This window comes from Lepus europaeus, chromosome 1, assembly GCF_033115175.1.
Source record: "Lepus europaeus isolate LE1 chromosome 1, mLepTim1.pri, whole genome shotgun sequence".
Taxonomy (NCBI): domain Eukaryota; kingdom Metazoa; phylum Chordata; class Mammalia; order Lagomorpha; family Leporidae; genus Lepus; species Lepus europaeus.
In genome coordinates, this window is record NC_084827.1 from 111,079,427 (window position 1) to 111,103,752 (window position 24,326).

Genomic DNA, 24,326 nt, shown 5'->3' on the forward strand with positions numbered 1-24,326 from the left:
GTTTGTTGTAACCAAAAGGACATATTAATCAATTGTACTATATTCCATGATCCAGGTTTGCAAACAATTAAGAAACCTTTTCCATAAATTTTTTCATAATAATAAACTTAACTGATATTTCATTTTTATCCCATTAAAATGTTGCAACTTTCATTCCCTAATTTCAGAAGATAATTTTTCTCTTTTTCAATCTACCACCACCCTACTACCACACCCACCATATTTTCCTTCTGGTCTTGGGGATTTTAGGTCTGGGTCAAATAAGAGATAAGCATGCAAGACACATGCTCATTCTTACTTTCCTTTTTATTTTTTTTAAGGCTGATTTGAAAGACACAACAACAAAGAGAGAGAGTTCTTCCATCCACTGGCTCATTTCCCAAATGGTCACAAGAGCCAGGTCTGGGCCAGGCCAAAGCCAGGAGCCCAGAACTCCACCCAAGTCTCTCATAGGTGGCAGGGGCCCAGGCATTTGGACCATCTTCTGCTTCCTTCCCAGGAGCATAGGTAGGAAACCACATCAGAAGCGGAGCAGTTGGGACTTGAATCTATACAATGTGGGATGAGATGTCACAAGTGGAAGCTTAATCTGTTGTGCCAAAACACATGGTCCCTCCCTTTTAGCTTTAGGATCAGTAATAAAAACAACTTGGTAGGCACTTAATTAGTACAAGTACTGGAGGACATTTTCTCAGGACCTATCAAAATTACAAGTGCACTTACACCAGCAACTCCAGACATTTATTCCATAGAAATATTGAAAGCCTAGAAATAATAAATTGATCGAGAAAGGAATTGGTTATAGAAATTAAGGTGAACCCACAGAATCAGCATGTTCTAAAATGAGAAAGGCCGGGGCCGGTGCTGTTAAAGCCCTGGCCTGAAGCGCCAGCATCCCATATGGGTGCCGGTTCTAGTCCCAGCTACTCCTCTGCTGATCTAGCTCTTTGCTATAGCCTGGGATAGCAGTGGAGGATGGCCCAAGTCCTTGGGCCCCTGCACCCGTGTGGGAGACTTGGAAGAAGCTCCTGGCACCTGGCTTCCAATTGGCGCAGCTCCGGCCATTGCGGCCATCTGGGGAGTGAACCAGCAGATGGAAGACCTCTCTGTCTCTACCTCTCTCTGTAACTCTTTCAAATAAATAAAATAAATCTTTAAAAAAAAATGAGAAGGGTCTATGAGAAAAGACCTGGAATGACAACTATGACTATTTTTAATGTGTGAATTTTACTATAAAAATATATAAAATATGTATAGAAGTAAAATTTACAAGTTGTAAAACAATATGTAGTTACCACATTACATGTACATGGGTACTTCAAAAAATTAATGGAAAATGAGTACAAAAATAAGTTCATTTTGGATCAAAAATCTTTTGAATTCTGTGCGTAGTTTTTTTATAATAAGTGTTTTCCACTGACATTTTAAAAATTTTATTCTATTCACTGATTTTCTTTGTTTGAGAGGCAGAGAGACAGAGATCTCCCAGCTACCAGTTCACTCCGCAAATGCCTACATCAGCCAGGACAGGGGCAGGCTGAAGCCAGGAGCCAAAACTTAATCCAGGTCTCCCAAACAGCTAGCAAGGATCCAACTACTTCAGCCATCACCATTACTTTCCAGCAGTGCACATTAGCGGGAAGCCCAATTGAGAGCAGAGTGATGACTCAAACACACGCATCCCAATATCGGATGCAGGTGTCCCAGGCAGAGCCTCAGCCTCTTTTCAGAAGTCCACCCTCCCTTTCTCCCCAAATGCTTAAAACAGAAAGGAATGGTCATTTTGAAGCCAGGGGATAGAACTCAATCCAAGTCTCCAATTCAGGTAACAGGACCTCTATTTCTTGAGCCGCCACAGCTTCTTTCCCAGGGTACCATTTAGCAGGAAGGTGGAATCTGAAGTCAGAGTCAAGAATTGAACTCAGGTGTTCTGATGTGGGATGTGAGCATCTTAACCACCAGGCCAAATGCCACCCCTCCATGAACTGTCTGAAGATTCCTTGTACACACAATTTCAAAATACTTTTACACCAATTTTAACTTATGTTTTACTAAATTAAAATCAAAAGACGGGGGGAAACTATCTTTATAATATAAATTAGATCTATTCCAATACTTAAAAATGAAGTCATTCAGAGAATACATTCACTCAGAGACTTTAAAACATATAAAGCAAAAAATAAAGGTCTCTCATTTTAATGGCTATAACTGCCTTATTATGTGGCAGGACTTGTCTGCTTCTGCATTACCTTGTGCCACATCATTCTCCATTGTAGAAGACTGTTCCTTTGTGCTATGAGCTGAACATTTGTGTCCACCCCAAATTCATATGTCAAAACCTAAGCCTTGGGGCCAGCGCTGTGGTGTAGTATGTTAAGCCCCTGCCGGCAGTCCCAGAATCCCATATGGGCACAGCACCTGTTCAAGTCCCAGCTGCTCCACTTGAGATCCAGTCCCCTGCTAATGGCCTGGGAAAGCAGCAAAAGAAGGCCCAAGTGGTTGGGCCCCTGCACCCCTGTGGCTGGAGACCTGGAAGAAGCTCCTGGCTCCTGGCTTTGGTCTGGCCCAGCTCCAGCCGTTGTGGCCATTTGCAGAGTGAACCAGTGGATGGAAGATCGATCTCTCTCTCTCTCTCTCTCTCTCTCTCACTATCCCTTTCAAATAAAATTAATAAATCTTAAAAAAAAAAACCCTTGTTCTAATAAAACACTAATTATGCCAAGTTACTTTATTCTTTTGCTATATTCTGAAAACTCTGAAATTTAAAATACTGAAAAAATTCAATAGTCATATTTTAAAATTACATTTCTAGAAATTTATTTTTTCCACCTGTCTGTGAAATCAGACAGCTAGTTCTACAGAAAGATAACACACACTTAACCAATCTGGAAAACTGTCACACTGCCAGTTCTAGGTCTCATATGAAAGGTCAGTGTGAAGATGAACAGCCCTTACTCTGTTCAAACACATCCACAAACACCAACCTACCCTGACCTTCCCTGGATGGGAGAGAACTTTCTTCAAATGATTTCACTCCCAATTGGGAAAGCATCAAATGGCAGAATACAGATCCAACAGTACCCAGGAGACAAAGGGCAAAGTACACCAGATACTTCTAAGAAATATTAAATTATAATATAGACATTAGTATTAGATTGTATTAGTCACACTGTGAGTTTGAAAACATTTAAGTATGAGAAGAAAATACTTACACACTTTCCCAATAATCAGAATATGCTTTGATTTTCAATGCACTAAATTCTTGAGAAACAAATCAAATTGATACAAGTAAGTATCAATCTAGCATTGGTTTATTTTTCGTGCATACAAATTAAATGTGAAAATACTGGGAACACAGAAGAGTACCAACATCCAAAATTATCCATTTATATATTTTTTCAAAAAGCACAGCTCCATTTCAACTTATACACCTCAACCAAAATCCACACAGTATCTGGTCCTGGCTGATGAGCTTACTGGAGATTTTCACCCCTTTTTACGCATCTCTGTCTTATCCAAATTTTCTACAATGGTCAACTATGATTATTTGAATAATGCCTGGGAAGCTTAAAATATTTAAGTTGGGAAGTATCTATATCCTCAGAGGTCAGTCCTTCCTCCCTGAGACCCAGAAGGAAGGGGCCACCTGAGCCTGTTCCCTTGACCACACTGCTCCCATGCTGTGATGAGTAAATCATGCAGCCCTTAAATCTCTACCTTTATAAAGGCAGTACTCAGCCCTCCTCTGACATCTAAAAGCAAACAATGTTTTATGATAATGGGTTCTATCAGAAAGGCTTTGTAATTTAATTAATGGTATAATTTCTTCTATTATTTCTACCATTTGCATATAACAAAGAAAATGGGCAAAATATGTCAATAACTACTACTAGGTTTCTAATCTCTCTATCCCTCCAGGCTGGTAATTCTTTTTAAAAAGCTAATCACAAGGGGCCCAACACTGTGGTGCAGCAGGCCAGAATCCCATTTGAACACCCATTCCAATCCAGCTTCCTGCTAATGCATCTGAGGAAGCAACAGAAGATGTGGGAGACCTGGATGGAGTTCCTGACTCCTCTGGCTTTGTCCAGTTGTGGCCATTTGGGAAGTGAATCAGCAGATATAAGATCTTTCAGCCAGCGCCGCAGCTCCATAGGCTAATCCTCCGCCTGCGGCGCCAGCACACAGGGTTCTAGTCCCAGTCTGGGCACCGGATTCTGTCCCCGTTATCCCTCTTCCAGGCCAGCTCTCTGCTGTGGCCCAGGAGTGCAGTGGAGGATGGCCCAAGTGCTTGGGCCCTGCACCCCCATGGGAGACCAGGAGAAGTACCTGGCTCCTGGCTTCGGATCAGCGCGATGCGCCAGCCGCGGCGGCCATTGGAGGGTGAACCAATGGAAAAAAGGAAGACCTTTCTCTCTGTCTCTCTCTCACTATCCACTCTGCCTGTCAAAAAAAAAAAAAAAAAAAAAAAAAAAAAAAAAAGATCTATCTTTCCATGTCTCCATAACTTTGCCTTTCAAATAAAAAAGAAAATCTTAAAAAAATCCTATAAAACAGTTAATGAAATCTTTCTGGACTGACTTCAAAGTATAGAAACTAGGGTAGGGCATTATGGCACAGTGGGTTAAACCACTGTTCGGGACAGCTGGGCTGAATCTCAGTGTGTGGGATAAACTTCTGCCTCCATTTCTGATCCAGCTTCCTGCTAATGCTCCTGGGAAGCAGCAGATGATGGCTCAAAGACTTGAGTTCCCACCAATCCCACCACCATGCAGGAGACCTAAATAGAGTTCTGGGTCCTGCTTTAGCTGGTCACCCATGGCTGTTGCAAGCATTTAAGAAGTGAACCAGTAGAGGGAAAACCTCTCTCTCTCTCTCTCTCTCTGATGTTCTTCTCTGTCACTCTACCTTACAAATAAATAAAAGTTTAAAACATGTTGATTTTCTAAGCAACAATACACCTTTAAGTGGAGTAATGCATAGACAACCTGTTATTTTTAGGACTGCCATAGACCCAGCTCACTGACTTTCAGGTGGCAGGGTAAATAATTACATATGCATGCAAACAATCTATATTTTTAACGTGCTGTCAAGTTTTAAGAAGGTCAAGCTGGAATAAAATATCTCAAGACTAAAAATGGGCCAGCATTTCCCTCCCTCCCTCCCTTCCTCTGCCCCCCAACACACCCCCCCCCCACACACACACACACATACACAGTGCTTTCACCATTCAAATGCCTCACTGGAATTGAAACTGTTGGAAGTTTTAGCAAGTTAGACATTCCAGCAGCCACATTTACAGCAAAAAAAAAAAAAAAAAAAAAAAAAACATGCCAATGGTCAATTCACACACAAATTAGCCTATGAAACCTGTAATCAACGAAACCATAACCACCAGAGTAAAGGTAGTTGGGTAATTAGCTGCTCTAGGACAAGTAAAAAACAAACGTCAAATGAATGACCAACACTGTACATTCATCACCCATGTGCTAAATAAAGTCACTGTGGTCAAGAGTTTACAATGATGGCAATAAGAATGCCCCAAACATGCACACGAGACTTTCACTGCCCCTCCCACAAGTGCAGGAACCTGAATCGGAATAGGCCACATGATGTGCTTGTCCTTGCAGCTCTCTCACTCTCCTGGAATGGTGCTGCTGCCAGGAACCAGGAACAAAGTCCAGGCAAGGCTCCTTATAAAGGAGAAGGCAGGGGCCTGTGTCTGGCTCAGGGGTTAAGACACCACTTGGGATGCCCATATCCTATTGGAGTTCCTGAGTTCCAGTCCCAGCTCCACTTTGATTCCAGTTTCCTGCCAATGTGCACCCCAGGAGGCAGAGATGATGGCTCAGCTCTTGGGGCTCTACAATACCTATGGGAGACCTAGACTGATTTCCTGGCTTCCAGCTTGTGGCTTCAGGCATCTGGGAAGTAAACCAGGAGATAGGAGCTATCTGTCTGTCTTTCAAAATGAATGAATCAATGAATGAGTAGCTGGTGCAAAACAAAGGCCAATCAGCACAAACCAGGCCTGCAAGTGACACTGTCTTACAACAGAAGGTCCCAGCAGAGCAGCTTCCAAGACTGACCTCATGGCCAATCTGCTGACAGTGGTACTGCAACCAAACAAAATGCTCATGATTTTTTTAAAGACTTATTTATTTATTTGAAAGGCCAACTGACAGAGAGGGGGAGAGGGAGGGAGGATAGAAAAAGAGAGGGAGGGAGGGAGGGAGGAGGGAGGAGGGGGAGAGGGGGGAAGGGGAGGGGAGGAGAGGGAGAGAGAGGGAAGGAGGGAGGGAGGGAGGGAGGGAGGGAGAGAGAGAGAGAGAATGAATCTTCCATCCACTGGTTCACTCCCAAATGGCCACAACTGCCAGGCCTGAACCAAGAACTCCACCCAGGGCTCCCACACTCTTGGCCATCACCCACTGCCTTTCAAGGTATATTAGCAGGCAGCAAGATCTGAAGCAGAGCAGCCAGGACTGGAACCAACACTCTAATATGAGATGCCAGTATGACAAGTAGTGTTCTAACCTGTGCCACAACATGCTTGTGGCTTTAAGGCACTATGTGTGTGTTGGGTGGGGGGGTGTCATGTTTCAGTTTTAGATAGCTGGAACAGAGACAGACAGAATCCATAGTAAACACAGAACTGAGTCTTTCCACTTCTCAGAGGCATCCAGCTCAACACAGAGCTGGATAAAGGACATTGTCCCTCCTCGTTCCCTAGCCTTGAGCTCCTATCAAATTGTGCACACATGAGACACGGCTATGACCCTAAGACCTCATCCTAAGACACTGCTTGGGATACCTGCATGCCATATTGCTTGGGTTTCAACACCAGCTCCACTCCAATTCCAGCTTCCTGCAGGTAGTAGCTAAAGCATTTGGCTCCCTGCCACTCACGTGGGAGACCTAGACTGAGTTCCTGGCTTGGGCTTCAGGCTGGCCCAGACCTGGCTATTTTGGGTATTTGGGGGAATAAATCAGCAGTCAGGATAATAAATTAGCAGTCATCAAATAAAATAAAGTAAAACCAAAACCATGGTCCTGGATAATCTCATTACTTCTGTGGAATAATGATCTAGAATCCATGAGAAATAGTAGCTTTAAGAAAACTATTTTTTTTTACTTTCTTTTTTTTTTATTTAATGAATATAAATTTCCAAAGTACAGCTTATGGATTACAATGGCTTCCCCCCCCCCATAACTTCCCTCCCACCCGCAACCCTCCCCTTTCCCACTCGCTCTCCCCTTCCATTCATATCAAGATTCATTTTCAATTCTCTTTATATACAGAAAATCAGAGAAAACTGACTTTAAACAACTAAAAGCACAGCTGGGCTAAAGAGTCATTCTGTAAAGTTAAATACTTATTCCAATAAAATTACCACTGCTTCAAATATTTTTGGAAACAGCTTAAGAGCAAGTGTAAGGGGAAGAGAGATGTGGAAAGGTTAATTAGCAGGTGCAAAGTTTCAGTTACACAGGAAGTAGGAAGTTCTGGTGTTCTACTGCACAGAAAGGTGGCTACAGAAAATGATAATGTACTGCACAGTTGTCTAAAAGAAAAAGGTACCAGGAAGGATTCTGAATGTTTTCACCATCAAGAAATGATAACCTCATAGGAGTACCCAGGGTTCAGATGGCTGCTCTGCTTCGAGTTCTAGCTTCCTGCTAATGTATACTCTGGGAGGCAGCAGGTCATGGCTCAAGTAGTTGGGTCCCTGCCACCCAGGTAGACTTGAACTGAGTTCGTGACTCCAGAGGGCATGGCCCAGCCTAGGCTGTTGGGGCCATTTGGGGAGAGAATCAGGGGATGGGAGATCTTTGTCTCTATCCCTTGTTTTCTGCCTTTCAATGAAAAATGAAAATAAAATGTTAAAAACTGTTCATATTTTTAAAAGCACATGAAATAAGATGTAGCTATAAAGAGAAAGTAGGGGCCCGCACTGTGCCATAGTGGGTAAAGCCACTGCCTGCAATGCTGGCATCCCATATGGGTGCCGGTTTGAGTTCCGGCTGCTCCACTTCTGATCCAGCTCCCTGCTAATGGCCTGGGAAAGCAGCAGAAGACAGTCCAAGCGCTTGGACCCCTGCACCCATGTCAGAGACTCAGAAGCTCCTGGCTTCAACCTGGTCCACCGCTGGCTGATGCAGCTCTCTGGGGCATGAACCAGAGAATGGAAGATCTCTGTCTCTCTGTCTCACGTTCTCTGTAACTCTTAGAAAATAAATCTCTCTTAAATAAATACAAGACACCATCCCACAACTTCACTTTGAAGGAAACAACAGTTATCCCCCTTTGCTTTAAAGACGACTTAAGTAACAGTGGAAGGTACGAGGCTGACAATGTCATCTGTGTCAGAGAGGCTTTAGGCCTCTCTGATAATACTATTATGAAGCTATGGTCGTCCCAGAGTTTTGCTCCCTCTATGGAAACAATCAGGATGGGGGCTGTGCCAGAACTGTGGGGCGGTCATCCGACACACCTAGAGATGGCCACTTTCTGAACAACTGAGGAGCATTTACTTTAGTAAAGGCAAACAATCTAGCTCTGAGCCTGTGTTAGCCCAGAAACACTGGGACGCTCCAGTTCGCCAAAGGTCTCAATGTGAACTAGCACAGAGCACTGCCTCGGCTGGCTTTCAGTCCCCAGCCCCCAGCAAATGTGCCGGGGGTAGGGCAAGGTGTCCACAACTCCTGCTTAAGATCAGGCCCTGGATTTAGAACTTCAGAGACTGGAAAGGGCATTCAGAAGGAAAAATTATAAAAGGATTACATAGTAAAACATTCTGACGCTCTGGTCACCCAAGGGACCCGAAACGTGAGAAAGTACAGACTGTTCCGGAACTGACCAAATTTAAACCCAGTTAATCTCCCTACACAGATTTCTTTTTTTTCCCATCACCTCTCAGTCATTAATTCCTTCTCCTAACAAAGCAGGTATGCTAACCCAAACAGTGACTACTGAGTGTGAGTTTCTATTAAAGTCCTGACTTAAACACTGGATGTTTTATTTGCTTTGAGATCTATAACTTAGGCTGGCTGCTGATCCTTTAATCACTCAAATACCAAAATGTTTCTAATTTCTGACTTCAGGGAAAAGACAGGACAGAGAGTCCAGCTCACTGTTTAAGTGACTAAAAGTAACACAGGCGTTATTTTCTCTAAGTAGGGTTAGTTTCAGAAATCCTTTGCACTTGCATCAAAAAATACCTACCGAGTCAGATCTTTCTTCATAACACAGCACAAGATAAACAGAAGGGATTTCGACTCCATATCCAACCCCAAGACGCTAAAGTGATTTTTAAAGGAAATGTAACATTTTGATACTTCTGAAAATACTGCATTTCTTTTGGGAGGAAATCTCTGTGTTTACAGTCATCACAAGCGCATTTCCAGAATGCGTTAAGTGGGTAAGATTTAAACTCCTAGTTTGAAACTATCTGCCTAAGCCAACAGCAGTATCTGTTTCATCACTTGCACAAAGAATGTTACTTCTCCTGAAAATGTGAATTCAGATAGGAAAGGAGTGAAAACAAAAGATGTTTTCTACTTAAAAAAAAAAAAAAAAAAAAAAAAAAAAAAAACCTCCAGGTCAGTGATGCACCTTAGCACGGTCTTACAAGGAGGCCTCACATTGCCTATGGCTATGTAATACTATTTAGCCACCAACCCGACGTTTCTGAGAAGTAGTGTCCAGCCCTGGTCCAAAAGACTTTCAGTGCTGACCCAAATCTTTTGAACCTGCATTGTCCAATAAGGCAGGCACCAGCCACAAGAGGCCACTGGGCACTTGAATTCGTGGGAAGAGCAGTGAAAGACTCTTATCTTTTCTCTTTAATTTTACTCAATTTAAACTCGAGTAGCCATGTGTGGTTTGTGGTTACCGTATTAGACAGTGTGGCAGTGGCCACACTTCTCCCTGTTACAAAACATAAGACCCGCAGAAGGCACCTGCCGGGTCCCCAGTACAGAACCTTTGCTCCAACTAATGATGTCAAGTTACACTTGTTTCATATACTTTTCTTCACCCATCAGCCTGCTGCTTCTCAACCTGACTTGGCCACACACATCCAAATCTACCTTACTGACAGGTTAAACCTAAGATTAAAAATACAATCTGTTGTTACAGACCAGGCAAAAGATGATGGCTGAAATGAGGCTATTACTTGTTTACATATATATAGAACCTGGTTTACATGTTAAATAAACATTCCCTAACGAATATATATTTATATGTATAAGTTTAAAAGGATATATATATAATCACCGTAACACCTCTAAAGAAGATTTCTACTGTGATTCCTCCATAATAAATGCATTCTCATATACACATATATATATTTACTCTTGTAAAATGGTAATTATAAAATTCATTGAATTGGTAATTTATCTGTCTTCTTCCTTCCCACCAGCAAGGCAACTGTAAGCAGAAGAAAATGCCAAACCAAACACGAATCATGAGCCTGGGATTCTAAGCATTTCTGGACCACAGACAGAAGGTTTCAACTTCCAACATTACAGTTTTCAATTATGAAACAAAGGAGCTGGAACACTTTTCTGTTCAGTCTCTCCCAAAACTGAGTTTCCTTATTTTCCCTATAGTCTGATGCCATCTCTCACCTGGAAACTGTTATAAAAACCAGTACCGACCTGCAATTCTTCCCCCAGGAGCCCTCTGCTACTGCTGCTGCTTTGCTTTCTTGAGTCACCCCATAATTAAGCAAAGGAGAAGTGATATTGCCAGTCAGAGAGAGAGAGAAAGGGAGAGAAAGGTAGACACCCACTAAATGATTCAAAGTAGACTTCAAGTAACACAAGACAGGTCAACAGGCACCAACCCAGAAAATAAAACCCTTTTTCAATCACACAAATAAACCAGGCAGGAAACAAAGTCGCTGGGACACCCATCATTACAGACACTGCTACAAACTGATGCTACCAGTTCACAATCAGCTCATGAATTCTTCTAAGACCTCAGCCATCAATACAGTGAGTATGAGTCGTCTCAGAACTGTTGCAGGTCACTGGCTTCCAAAACAATCTCCCATGAGTATCTATCATTTACTGGCACAAAGCCATCCATCTCCCCTTCTTATCTAGTTTTTCTGGCAAATAGCTCCAGTAGTGACTAAAGACTGAAAATTTAAACCCTATAAATATCAGCAAACTACACTTTTACCTAACAGAAGAAGTACATTAAGTAACCCAACTTCTGGGAGTTATACTAAATGCCACTTACCTAGAAGAAGTTTAAAACCAGAGGTAAAATAAATGTTGAAGTCTCTGTTGATTCTTTTTTTTTTTTTTTTTAATTTATTTGTAACACAAAGAGCTCATATCCACTGGTTCACTCCTCCAATTGCCCACAAGGACCAGGGGGCCAAAGCCAGAAGCCAGAAACTCAATCCAGGTCTTCAATGGGTGGCAGGAACCCAATCACTTGAGCTGTTCCCAAGGCCTCCCAGGGCCTGCATTAGCAGGAATCTGGAATAAGGAGCTGGAGCTAAGCCTTGAACCAGGTACTCTGCTATGGGACATAGAGATGTTAACTGGCATCTCTATTGCTGAGCCAATGTTAAAACAAGCTTTTCCTACATATCAAAACACGCAACCAGTTTAAAAGGTTAATTCCACTAATTCAGCAAGGGCCAAGAAGTTTTTCAAAATTAAGCCAGATTTTATTGTGTACTACCTGGTGAGGAGAAATGTGAATTATTTCGGCATTTACTCACATCAGATCCCAATGTGTTTACCTAAATCAATTCTAGAAAGAAAGCACTGCCAACCCACTCTCTAAAAGACTACTCTTCCTCTTCTGCTTTCTTTCAGCCAAATATGAAACGTCTTCTGAATTAACACATGGAATTCGTCTCTAGCATCAAAAACTTAAAAATGAATGGCAGATATGGAAAAAGACACACTTCACTGCAGCCATCCCAGAGTTGTTTTACTGTAATTTAAACAAAACCATCTTGAGGATACGTAAAAATTCACATGACTGTGTTTGTAATTCTATTAATATAGGAAAAAAATATTTCCGTAGAGGAGTTACAACATCTATTAGGCTGCTTTAACTTAAAAAGAAAGGCCGGGGGTGGGCATTTGGCTAAGTAGTTAAAACTCTGCTTGGGGGTGTTGTGGTGCAGTGGGTTAAGCTACTGCTTGTGCCACTGGCGTCCCATAGTAGAGTGATTTGAGTCCCAGGTGTTCAGCTTATGAGCTTCCTGCTAATGCATTCTGGGAGATAGCAGATGATGGCAGAAATACTTGGGTCCCTGCCACCCACATGGGAGACCCAGATGGAGTTCCTGGGACCAGCCTGGCCCAATCTTATCTCTCATGGGCATTTGAGGAATGGACAAAAGCTCACTCTCTCACTCTATCTGCCGTTCTGCTTTTCAAGTAGATGAAAATAAATAACATTTCGTAAAAAGACTTTTCAGAGGATGCCAGCTGGAGCCCCAGGGTTTAAGTCCTGGCTCTGATCTCAATTCCAGGTTCCTGCTAATGTGTACCGTGGGAAGCAGCAGTACTGCCTCCAGTAGTTGGGTCCTCACCACTCACACAGGAGACCGAGACCGAGTTCTCAACTCTCGGATTGGGACTGGCCCGGCCCTGTCTATTGCAGGCATCTGGGAAGTGAAGCAGTAGATGGCAGTTCTCTGTCTCTAAATAAATAAATCATTAAAAGAAAAAAAAAAGAAAAGATTGCATGTACCATACCCATCCTATCATCCTCAGTCCCTTATAATTTAGAAATGTACAATTCCTGCCATGGGAATAACCTTTGAAAGCCACCTGTTCTGTAATTCTGCTCCTGTGTTTCACCTGCATCCCGAATCGTCTCCAATACTTCTGGCTTCTACACAGCCAGGGCCTCGCCAAGTTTTAAGGTGAAGGTTATATACAAACACATGAGCAACAAGAAAATGACCATTGGCACACTCTAGAAAGGACAGCTCTACGGCTTTTGAAGAGGATGACAATGCCAGACTTCCCCATATGCCCCACAATGTCTAAGCAAAAGGATGCATGAACTACCATGGGGAGCTCCAGAGAATCCACCGCTCAGGCCTGGGACCTCTGCCCACCTCCACGATGCAGACCAGTGGGAGCACTCCGAGTGCTTACTCTTGATTTATGAGGATTAATGAGATCATTTCTACAGAGCCCTTTATGCTGATGGGCCCAGATGCACCTAAATAAGCATCATCATTAGCCATAGGCAATATTAAATACTCCAGACCTAGCAAGGCATGGTTTTGGAGCTGGGCAATGTCTGTTTTCCTCAATGGAGAAGGGAGCATTTGTCCCCAGAACTCACACCTTCAAACAGAAAACATTTATCGAATACCACATATGAGGGAGGCATGGAGCTGAGTGACTGCAGGATGGGAACGGAAGAAAGCGTTTGCACGTGGTGTGTGAGCACTGCCTGGAAGTGAGGGACCCAACGGAGCCAGAGGACAAGGGCAAAGAGGCCTATGGGGCAGAGACAGTTCCTGGAAAGAGAAATCACCCATTCAGGATCTTAAATGGGAACCTAGGTCAGGGTGCTGGTAACATGAGGATGCTCAACCTGTGAACAAGCACCAAGATGCACACTGTTATATGTATACTTCCACCTGCGGGCTAAGGTTCAATAAAGACAAAGCTGCACAGAGCTCACCGTTACCTGGAGAACACCAGGAAAGGAAGGGTGGAGGAATGCTGTTCCCAGCAGAGGCGAGGCAAGCAGGAAACACCTCAGCAACAGCAAGAGGTTCGCCCTGGCTGGAGACATCTGCCCTGGGGATGGAAATGACAAGACTGGGCTGGAAAGGGCAGCAACAGACAACGCCCCAGAGGCCTCAAACAGCCTGCTCAGAGTTCACCTGGAGGATGCGAGAAGGTTGTTAGAGGTGTTGAAGCCTGGAAGCAGCACAATAAAAATGTTGGTACAGCAGTTAGCACATTGCTGGCAATGCGTACTCTAGCTGAAAACAAGAAAGGAGACAGGGCCCTGCGCTGTGGCACAGCAAGTCAAGCTTCTGCCTGCACCGCTGGCATCCCATATGCGTACTGTTTCCTGTTCCAGCTGCTCCACTTCTGATCTAGTTCCCTGCTGATAGCCTGGGAAAGCAGTGGAAGATGGCCCAAGTGCTTGGACCCCTGCACCCATGTGGCAGACCCAGAGGAAACTCCTGGCTCCTGGCTTTGGATCGGCCCAGCTCCAAATGGATGTCTTCCAGCAAATGGAAGATCTCTCTCTCTCTCTTTCCCCACCCCACCCCACCCCACTGACTCTTCCTCCCAAATAAATAAAATCTTTAAAAAAGGAAAGGGAGGAGGGGAGGGAGGGAGACAAAAGAATGGAGCACAGGATTTTGGCCACTCAATAGCTCAATAGGCTAATCCTCCCCCTGCGGCGCCAGTACACCAGATTCTGTCCCAGTTGCTCCTCTTCCAGTCCAGCTCTCTACTGTGGCCCAGGAGAGCAGTGGAGGATGGCCCAGGTCCTTGGGCCCTGTACCCGCATGGGAGACCAGGAGAAGCACCTGGCTCCTGGCTTCGGATCAGCGCAGTGCACCAGCCGCAGCGGCCACTGGGGGGTGAACCAACGGAAGAAAGGAAGACCTTTCTCTCTGTCTCTCTCTCTCTCTCACTATCCACTCTGTCAAAAAAAAAAAAAAAAAAAAGAATGGAGCACAGGGAAGTATTACAGTAACCGAATAAGAATTTGTAAGGGCTTGAACTAAACCAATGGTGACCAAGATGAAGAGTCAGAGATAGATCAGAGACGACAACCAGTGTGCACATCTGGGACGTGGTGACTGACCAGATGTGGGAGACTGTTGAAGTTGGGAAGGTGGAGGATGTGCAGCACACTTTGCTCTGCAGGGTGCTAAGGAAGAGCAGGAACAGGACTGAAGTGCGTGTGGAGAAACAGTGAGTTTACTCTGAGCAGCAGGTTCCTATGAAGCAGCTACGCAAAAACATAGGATACTTCCAAAAAATTCATAGAAAAAAATGGAATTTAAAGCATGATGTTTCTTTAGGACAAGAACGTTATTTTTCATAATACATGTAAAGTACATATTTTTTAAAAAACTATGCGTAACACAGCAGTTAAGATGCCACTGGGAGGGAGGAGCATTGTGGCACTGGGTTAAGCCACCACCTGCCATGCCAGCATCCCTTACGAGGCCTGGTCCAAGCTCCAGCTGCTTCACTTCCAACCCAGCTCCCTGCTAATACATCTGGAAAAACAGTCGAAGGTATCAAGTACTTGGGCCCTGGGTAGAAGACCCAGATGGGGGTCCTGGCTCCTAGCTCTGGCCTGGTCCAGCCACAATGCTTGCTGCGATTTGGGGAGTGAACTAACAGGCAGAAGCACTCTCGCTTGCTTGCTCTCTCTCCCTCTCTCTCTCTTGCTCTCTCACTCTGTGTGTGTAACTCTGCCTTCAAATCAATAATCTTAAAAAAAAAAAAAAAAAAAGACATCACTTAACGATGTTCACCTCCCTTATCACAGTGCATGGGTTCAAGTCCAAGCTCTGTTCCCAATTCCAGCTTCCCGTTAATGTTCTGCTCGGGAAGCATCAAAAGCCAGTGAAAGTACTTGGGTCTCTACCACTCATGTACAAGACCTGGATTGAAGTCCTCACTCCTGGCTTTGGCATGGCCCAGGCCTGGCTGTTGTGGGTGTTTAGAGAGTAAACCGGTAGATGGGAGCTCTCTGTCTCTCTGCCTTTCAAACAAATACAATAAATAAAAAATCTTTTAAGGGGCAGTCCAAATACCAGTGTCAAGTCAGGGAGACTCTGAGCACTGCAGGTGGCAGGTGAGGGCTCAGACATAGAGATGTGCTGCCTGGAGCTGGGGCAAACGGGGAAGCAGAGGGAAGTATGAGGGGTGCCATGGGAGGCCAAGCCATAGCCTTGCTGGAAGCGGAAAGGGCAGATGGTGCCACATCCCGCAGGAGAAGAGAGAGGACGGCAGCGCCCACGGGTCGAGGCCAGAGATCCGAGAGAGGTGTGTCTGCAGTGGGCTGTGAACGGGAGGTTCCGTCAATCAGCCTTGCTAAGAGAGAGCAGAAAGAGGGTAGGGAGTCCCCAGTGGGGAGGGTGTCTTGTCCGCTTTTGTCATCTGAGGTAAGAGCGAGACCTGAGAAAGGCGGGAGGGAGGGGAGTGGTTGCGATGACTTGGCCTGAAATTGACGCCCCGTGCTCCCCCGGGCAGGGGGAGGGGGGCGCAGGGAACGTTTCTTTTAGTCAGCAGCATTTCCTGCCAGCATGGCCGCCTCGGGGGCAAACTCAGAGGTGCAAGGAAAGTGCAGTCTTAGCAGGTTGCTCCCAGAGCCCTCTCACCATGGGCTGACCCTCCCCAGCCGCCTTCCCGCGGGATGCCCTCACCACTTGTCAGAGGGCCATTTGGCACCTGAACCCCAATCGCCAGGAGCGCCACAGGCCTCTCCAGCTCCCGCCGGGTGCAGTGGAGGTGTGGAGGCAGGTGGGGAGAGGTGCGAGGAGGCGGCCCTGCGGGGAAGGCTGCTCAGCAAGCCAGGGCGAGGAGAGCCAGGGGGCCTGCCTGGTCTGCTTCCTGCCTGCGGGAACCCAGCACAGGAAGTCTTCAAGCCAGAGCCAGGACTGTGTTCTTTCTTGATAACGTGCACCTGAGCAGCCGACCAAGTTTACAGCAGTTTATGGCTAAGGCCAGTGCAGAGTGCACCCCGTGCCAGGCGGGGTTCCAAGTACTCCACAGTCTCTCAATCCTCCCAACCTTGTTTTTATCATCTCCACGTCACCAAGGAGGGAACTGAGTGCAGACACATCTGAGTAACTGGCTCAAGGTCACAAACGCCAGTGGCCACCATCGCAGGACAATGAAACAGGCCAGGCTGCCTGGCTCCTGAGCCCGCGCTGCTGCAGTTTTCAAACACCATCATCAAACGTGTAGTAGTCAAAGAAACCGTGAGAGGCAGGGGAAAATCCACGTTATCACAGAGCAAATGTACAAAGCGAGCCAGGACGGCAGTCACTCTACCTTAAGTTTCTTTTTATCTTGACACCTTTCTCACGTGGTGGGTAGTGCGATCAGCATGTTTTCAAAGAGAATTTAAATGAAAATAAGCAAAAAATTAAAAAGCACTTCTGTGTGAGTATAATTAACGCCAGTGAGCTGCATACTTTATAAATGGCTAACGTGGTAAATACCTGTTATGTATATTTACCACAAAGAATGCTTCAATATTTTCCTCTTGAAAACAACTTAATTCTTAATGTGGTTTAAGCTTATGATTATAAAATAAACTGAAAGTATGTCATTGTAAAAATTAAAAGGAAAAATAAGGAAGGAGGAAGGAAGGTGAGAGTGTGGGTGGGAAGTATCACTATGCCCCTAAATCTGTATATATAAATACATGAAATCTGTTCACCACATATGGAAAGAAAACTGGAGGCCAACAGTGCAGCACAGACTTGCAATGCTGGCATCCCATACGACTGCAGGTTTGCTCCACTTCTGATCCAGCTCCCTGCTAATGTGCCTGGGAAAGCAGTGGAATATGGCCCAAGTCCTTGGGCCCCTGCACTCACGTAGGAGACCTGGAAGAAGCTCCTGGCTCCTAGCTTCTGCCTAGCCCAGCCCTGGCCATTTGGGGAATAAGTCAGTGGATGGAAGATCTCTGTCTCTCCCTGTCTTTCCCTTCTCCCCCCTCTCCGTCTCTCTGCCCTTCAAATGAATCAGTCATTTTTAGATAAGTTTTTTAATAAATAAATTTTAGAAAAGTGAAACAAAGTTCAAAGCAAAGCCCTGTCTTTAGCCAAGCATTTTAGGCTTCTTTTTATTACTATTTAAAAAGAAATAAATAGGGGCCAGCTGCGTGACACAGGTTAATCCCCCGCCTGTGGCCCAGGCATCCCATATGGGTGCCGGTTCTAGTCCCAGCTGCCCCTCTTCCGATCCAGGGCTCTGCTATGGCATGGGAGAGCAGAAGATGGCTCCAAGTCCTTGGGCCCCTGCACCCACGTGGGAGACTTGGAAGAAGCTCCTGGCCCCTGGCTTCAGATCGGCGCAGCTCCGGCTGTTGCGGCTGTCTGGGAGTGAACCAACGTAAGGAAGACCTTTCTCTCTGTCTCTCTGTCTGTAATTCTACCTCTCAAATAAATAAATAAAATCTTTTAAAAAATAAATAAAGCAGAACTAACCAGAGCAGCAGCAGCAGCAGGGCAGAGGCACACTCCGGGCTGCCCCCGGTGTCAAGGCCTGAGAAGGCACACACAGGGCTCCAGCTTGCTCGTGTGCCCCATATGGCTGCCACAGTCCTCACACTGCCACTGGGATGTGTACACAACCACTTCCAGTCCCTGCCTTGGCCCCCTGCAGAAACTCTGGGAACACAGGGCAAACGGGGGCAGCCCTGGCTGTGTGCACATCTCATGTGAGCAGAGTCTGTTCCTCCTTGCAGACCTGGCCATGTGCCCAGTCACCTGGGCTTGGGGAAAACACACCGGAATGGGTACGTAAAGCCTTAAGGGACAGAAATCCTGCTAAACCCTGGCTAGGATTCTAGGAATCAAACTATTTTTTGTTGAGTAAGATGGAACTTACTAGTTTTAGATCAGAAATGACGACCCAGCACAAAAACATGAAGCAACACTGAGAAACTGCATGTATAACAAGACTACATAAAGGTAATGGGATATATATGTTACCACACACAATAAAAGCAAAAAGAGTATTTCTGTATACATTTTTCTCTTTACAAAAAAAAAAAAATAACTGCACAAAAAATTCTAAATAAATCAAACACTCTGAGGCAGGAGTCTCTTTAGCCTTTCTCAGAGGGAAGTCAACAAAGATAACAGCACTGCTGGAATTATCTCATTCAAACACAGAAACCGGTACTGCAAAGACTCAGCTCTTTGAAGGGGTTCACTGAAGTTCTGTTCTATTACAGCTGCCCAAGTCCATGTTCACAAGATTTGTCTCTATTCTTGTTTGAACAAACCAGGTGAGCCTATTAATAGCATCTACAAATAAACTAATTTTTCTCAATTGGCATAGCTTTAAGTGCCCCTGGTACTTCTAAAGAAAGAATGTGGGGTGGGTTGCCGGCAGAAGTGAGAAACAGGATTAAAGAAGCTGAAGAGCTTAAACCAGGACTACAGGAGTAGGAGACAGAAATACCTGAAATCTGCTATGACAAAGATCTCCACGGGTGAATGACGGAAAATAATGTCACAGCACCTGTAACCCCTCTCTAAGTATAAAGCTCCCCGAAACAGATCTTACATCATTTCCAGGTCATGCACAAACCTCTGAGCCAGGTGACTCTTGAGGGCACCACAATCTCTCCATTGATCTTTTCCAACACCAGAACGGTGTGACAAAGGGAACACTTTATTTTTAGACTTGCAAAGTCCTGTGTTTATTTTCCTAAAACAGAAGAAGTCAAACAACTGACCCTGCTTTGTTTGGATTTTGTAAAACTCTTTCTCTTGCTCTCTCTCCCCTAATCCTGGGGCCCCAACCTCTGCCCAGAAGGAAATGGAGAGGGAAAAAATGCCCCTTGCCACGCTGGAAAGTTGAAACCCAGTGCCTCCTTAGGCTTTCTGCTCCGCGCATCCGAGCCTCCTGCTGGTCACGGTTCACACTGCTGGAACCCTATCAGATGACACCTGCAAGGCTGTCAAACTGGCATTCGTGCCGAAACTGGTTCAGGCTTGGAACTCTTCACTTCTGTGTGTCCTACTGAAGCAAGAATGCTTAACCACAGCTCACTCTTAATCGCTCAACTAGCATTAAACACTAAATGAAAATGGGCTTGTAATTCCCTATAAACATTAAGCCCCTGCAAAACCCTGTTCCTGTGTGTGTTTTTTTTTTTTTTAAGCAATGGGGCCTCAACCAGGCCACTTCTTAGGAAAAACATGAGATAGATTTAAAGTGCAGAAGAGTTCTTTCCACAATATGAATGTGCAACAAAAAAAAAAAAAAAGAGAGAGAGAAAAGAAAAGAAAAAATGGAGAAGAATAAACAAGTATTTCTGTCCTCAAATTCCTCAAGTAAATTTATTTTTTCCCCACTAAACAGACCAACTGTAATTAACAATGCTGTTAATGCAAGTTGAGATGAAGTCCGCTTCAACTGATATGCACTACTCACTGGTGGATAGAACATTCTTTTCAAAAGGCTTAGCCTTGAGGCATGATTTAGCCTGGTGGTTAAGATGCCAGTTAGGACAGCGGCTGCCCACATCCAAGTTCAAGCCTGGGTTCTAATCTAGCCTCCACTCCTAACTCCAGCCTCCTGCTGATACAGACCCTGAGAGGCAGTGGGGATGACTCAAGTGATTGTGTTCCTGCCACTCATGCGACAGACTTGGAAAGCATCCAGGCTCCTGGCTTTGACCAGGCCCAGCACCAGCCACTGCAGGTATTCCGGGAGTAAACAGTAGGCCAGAGCTTTCTCTCTCTCTGTAAACAATATAATTCTTAAAGGTAAACCTTGCATTTTAACCCTAATAATTAACAAAATAAGCATTGATCACGTATCAGTTCTATTCCTGACCATAAGGACTCCATGGAAAATCATGTGGCAGATACCATCATTCAACTTTTAGGCCTCCCTGTACATGTGAGGGATGGAGCAACAAATGATGGCCCAACTACTTGAGCTCCGTGCCATGCACAAAGGAGACCCTGTTAGAGCTCCGAGCTCCTTGTTTCTGCCTGGCCCAGACCTGGCTGTTGCAGCCATTTGCGGAGTAAACCAGCAGATGAAAGCTCTCTCCTTCTTGGTCTATCACTCTACCTTCCAAATAAGTAAATAAAAACTTTGAAAAAACAAAAGAAGCTTTTACAAACTATACCTCCTGAAAACTCATGCAGCCCTTGAGAGCAGGGATCACTTTTATTAATGTTTCTGTTGTTAGCATCTAGAAGAATAATTGCAGCAACAGAGTAGGCCTTCCGATCTTGGTAAGTAAACAGAAACTGTGGGGTTATATGCTATGAAGTATGTAAAGAAAGGGGCAGAAAAACTACTTTGCTTGGTGAGAAGCAGGCTTCCCAAGAGACACTCACACTGGTCTTTGAAGCATATGAGACTCACCACACACTCAGGAGACAAGAGCCTGCACTTCAGCACAGGAGATCAGGGCCGGCATTGTGGCATGGCGGGTAAAGCCGCTGTCTGCAATACTGGCATCCATATGGGGGCCAGTTTATGTCTTGGCTGCTCCACTTCTGATCCAGCTCCTTGCTAATGGCATGGGAAAAAGCAGCAGCAGATTGCCAAAGTGCTTGGGCCCCTGCCACCCATGTGGAAAACCCAGATGAAGCTCCTGGCTCCTGGCTTTGGCCTGGCCCAGCCCCGACTGTGGTAGCCATCTGGGGAGTGAACCAGCAGATGGAAGGTTTCGCTGTCTCTCCTCTCCTTGTAACTCTAACTTTCAAAGAAATAAATAAACATTTAAAAAAAAAAATGGAGACCACGTGTGTCAGAGGATAGCAAGGCATTCAGGGGAAAATCAATGCAAGCAGAATATGGAGGAGGCATGCAGGTGGGGGCTGGGGGGCTTACATGCCAACTTAGCGTTTTCACTGAACAGGCTTTGAGAAGGTCCCGAAATTGTATAACCCAGGCCTTGACAGGGAGACTTGAGGGCCTTTAGCCAAAAGTTATGAAAGATTGAGATTTTCAAGGAATTCTGTATCCGGATGCCTGCCTAGATGATAGATTACCTCGAGCTTCTGTATCCTAACTTAACCCTGGCCATCATCTTCTCACACATAAGCATTTCAACCTACAATATGTATGTATATGGTCAGTTTTATTCACACTCATATCACATCAGGTGATAAAAGCTCATTTAAACACCTAATGAAATTCTTCATATGTTTCAATTTTTTCTTAATGAAGGATTGAGGGAGAATTTTTTTAAAAAAATGAAAGGCAGGAGAATAAAAACATTCAAGACACAAACTTTGAATTCCTTTTTCAGGGTGGTACTTAAACAGCACGATTAAGGCAAGGTGACATCCCACCCTGGAGTCAGTTGGGTGAGCAGCCCAGGGCCCACTCCACCTGGAGGCTTCCCTGAGTGACAACTTAACTGCGTGATCCAGCAGGAAAAGCTCCAAGGGCCACGCATCTCCTGGCCCTCAGCGTGCTTGGCCAGGCAAAAAGTAACGCCAGCACCTTGCCCTTACTTTGCTAGGTATTTAAACATGTAAGACAAGGTGGGGTTTGTGAGCCGACCAGGAGGCACCGAGAGGCAAGGCGCGGATCACCGACAGGCTCGGGTTCCGCTCCTGCAGTTCGGCCCTGGACCAGAGGGAAGCATCCGCCCGGTGCAGGGCAGGGGGCCAGAGAGCCCGCTCTGCCCCGGCCGCCGGGCTGGGCGGCAGGCGGCGCGCCCGGCACCCAGGGAGGCGGGTACCCGGGCGCGCAGGGCGGTGCGGAGAGCCGGGCTGCAGGGCGGGCGTGGAGCAGCGGCTGAAAGGCAGGGAGGCTAGCATCCTCCCTCCTCCGGAAAGAACCTGGGCCTCGGCAGCTCCTACGTGGCCCCGTTACCCACCGCGAGAGTGTCAAGACCGGAGGCAGAAGCGCGGCTGCGCCTGCGGAGTCCCCCAGGACGCGGCCCCTGGGGCGCGGCGCGGGGGCGCTGGAAACCCAGGGCGGCGCCCCCGCAACCCTACCGCAGCCGGCTGCCCGGCCGCGTGGCCACTGACCACGGACCTAAAGCTCCGGAGCGCGGGGTGGGGTGGGGGAGCTGCGGCGGCGTTGCCGGGTCCCCAGCTCCGGCGATCCGGGAGATAAAAGTTTGCAGCATGCGGCTCGTCTGCAGTGCGAGTCACATCCGCCGCGCCGCGCCGCCTCCTGCAGCCGCAGCTCTCGGAGAACGAACACATAAATTTAAAAAAAAAAAAAAAAAACTGTCGAAGCCGGTAGGCCCCGAAGCCGGCCGCTCTGCCTCCCGGGCGTGCTTGCAGCCGAGGCCAGCATCCCGCGCTCCCTCCCGTCCCCAGCCGCGCCTCCCGCCCGGCCTCGGCCGACCCCGCCGCGCCCGCCGCACTGACCGATAACCTCCTGCAGCTCGTACGCGTCCCTGCAGATGGGCCAGCCGACGGCCTGCGCCGCCGGGCTTGGAGCCGGGACCGGAGCCGGAGCCGGAGCCGGGGCCGAGGCGGCCGGCGCCGCCGGGGCCGCGGCCGGCGCTGCTGTGGTGACCGCCGGGGCCGCCGCCGCCACTGTCACCGGGGCCGCCTGCTGGGGAAGCTGGACGTGCACGGGCGAGCCGCTCGGCTCCGCCATGATGCTGCCGGAGGAGAGCGGGAGGACGCGCCGGCCGGCGGACGACCTTCCACTTGAAACTTCCCTTGCCTCGCCGCCGACACCTCTCGGCCGGCGCACGCCCTCCCCGCCTCCGCCGCCGCCGCCGCCGCCGGAGCCAGCCGCGAGGGGCGGGAGCGAGGGAGGCCGAGCCGGGCGGAGGGAGGAGGCTGCGCGGCGGAGGCGGGGAGGGGAGCAGGCGGCGGCCGCGGCGCTCGCCCCGAGCCTCGTGCGCGCTGCGCTCGGCCTCCGCCTGGGGAGCCGCCGCCCCCTCCCGCTCTGCTCGCCGCCGGGGAAGTTTCCAGCTGAGGGGAGCGGGGCCGGCGGCCCTCGCCCTCCGCGCGGCCTCAGACAATCGGGCTCCCCGGAAGGCGGCCCCTGGGGACCCCGAGGGCGGGGGCGTTGAACGGCCGCCGCCGGGCTCCCGGGCTGGGAGGCTAACTCTGACTGAAAAGAGCACCTCAGATTCATGTGCAGGTTCGCGAGAGAGACGTCGCCGACGCGGCGTCGGTTTGTTTGAGGGACGTCGGTTAAAAAAAACCACACACACACACAAGCTGTAACTTTCCGATGCTTTACCTGCCAATATCCCTTTCCCACCTTGCCTCATCTCACCGCGGCCCTTCTACTTCTTAACGAGGGAAACCTGAATCCTGAGGGCCCTGGCTTTTCACAGACTTTTCTTCATTGGTTCCAAGCCACTTGGAGCCCAGAGAGGTGATGTAAGAGCCTGTGAAGTTAGCATAAGAAAAGTAGGAGACGTGTAGACGGCCGGCCTCAAATTCTATGCCTTTCATAAGGAGCCGCATTAACCCCTTTAGGACGCCAAAGCCAAATCACGTGTTTCCTTGACAGAGCGTGTTTGGCCTAAAAGGAATTTACCGAAGCAAAAATAAACTGGGTTGAGAAGTTTTAATTAATTGCTGCTTTTGCAACACCCCCTGAAATTACCTCATCCTTAAAATTACTACGGTGAAACCATAGGTCTTGCTAAT

General features: G+C 46.9%; 1 protein-coding gene across 2 annotated transcripts in view; it reads right to left on the bottom strand.

Moving 5' to 3' along the window:
- Nucleotides 1–23,368, bottom strand: part of STK39 (serine/threonine kinase 39) — a 357,460-nt gene extending 334,092 nt beyond the window's left edge. The window contains exon 1 of one of the 2 annotated variants that reach the window (XM_062187583.1): nt 23,079–23,368. In XM_062187583.1, coding sequence (XP_062043567.1) covers nt 23,079–23,313 — 235 coding nt within the window. In that variant the 5' untranslated portion in view covers nt 23,314–23,368. The remainder of the gene's footprint in view (nt 1–23,078) is intronic. The other variant, XM_062187579.1, reaches the window with a different exon arrangement.
- Between the last annotated feature and the right edge of the window lie 958 nt (nt 23,369–24,326).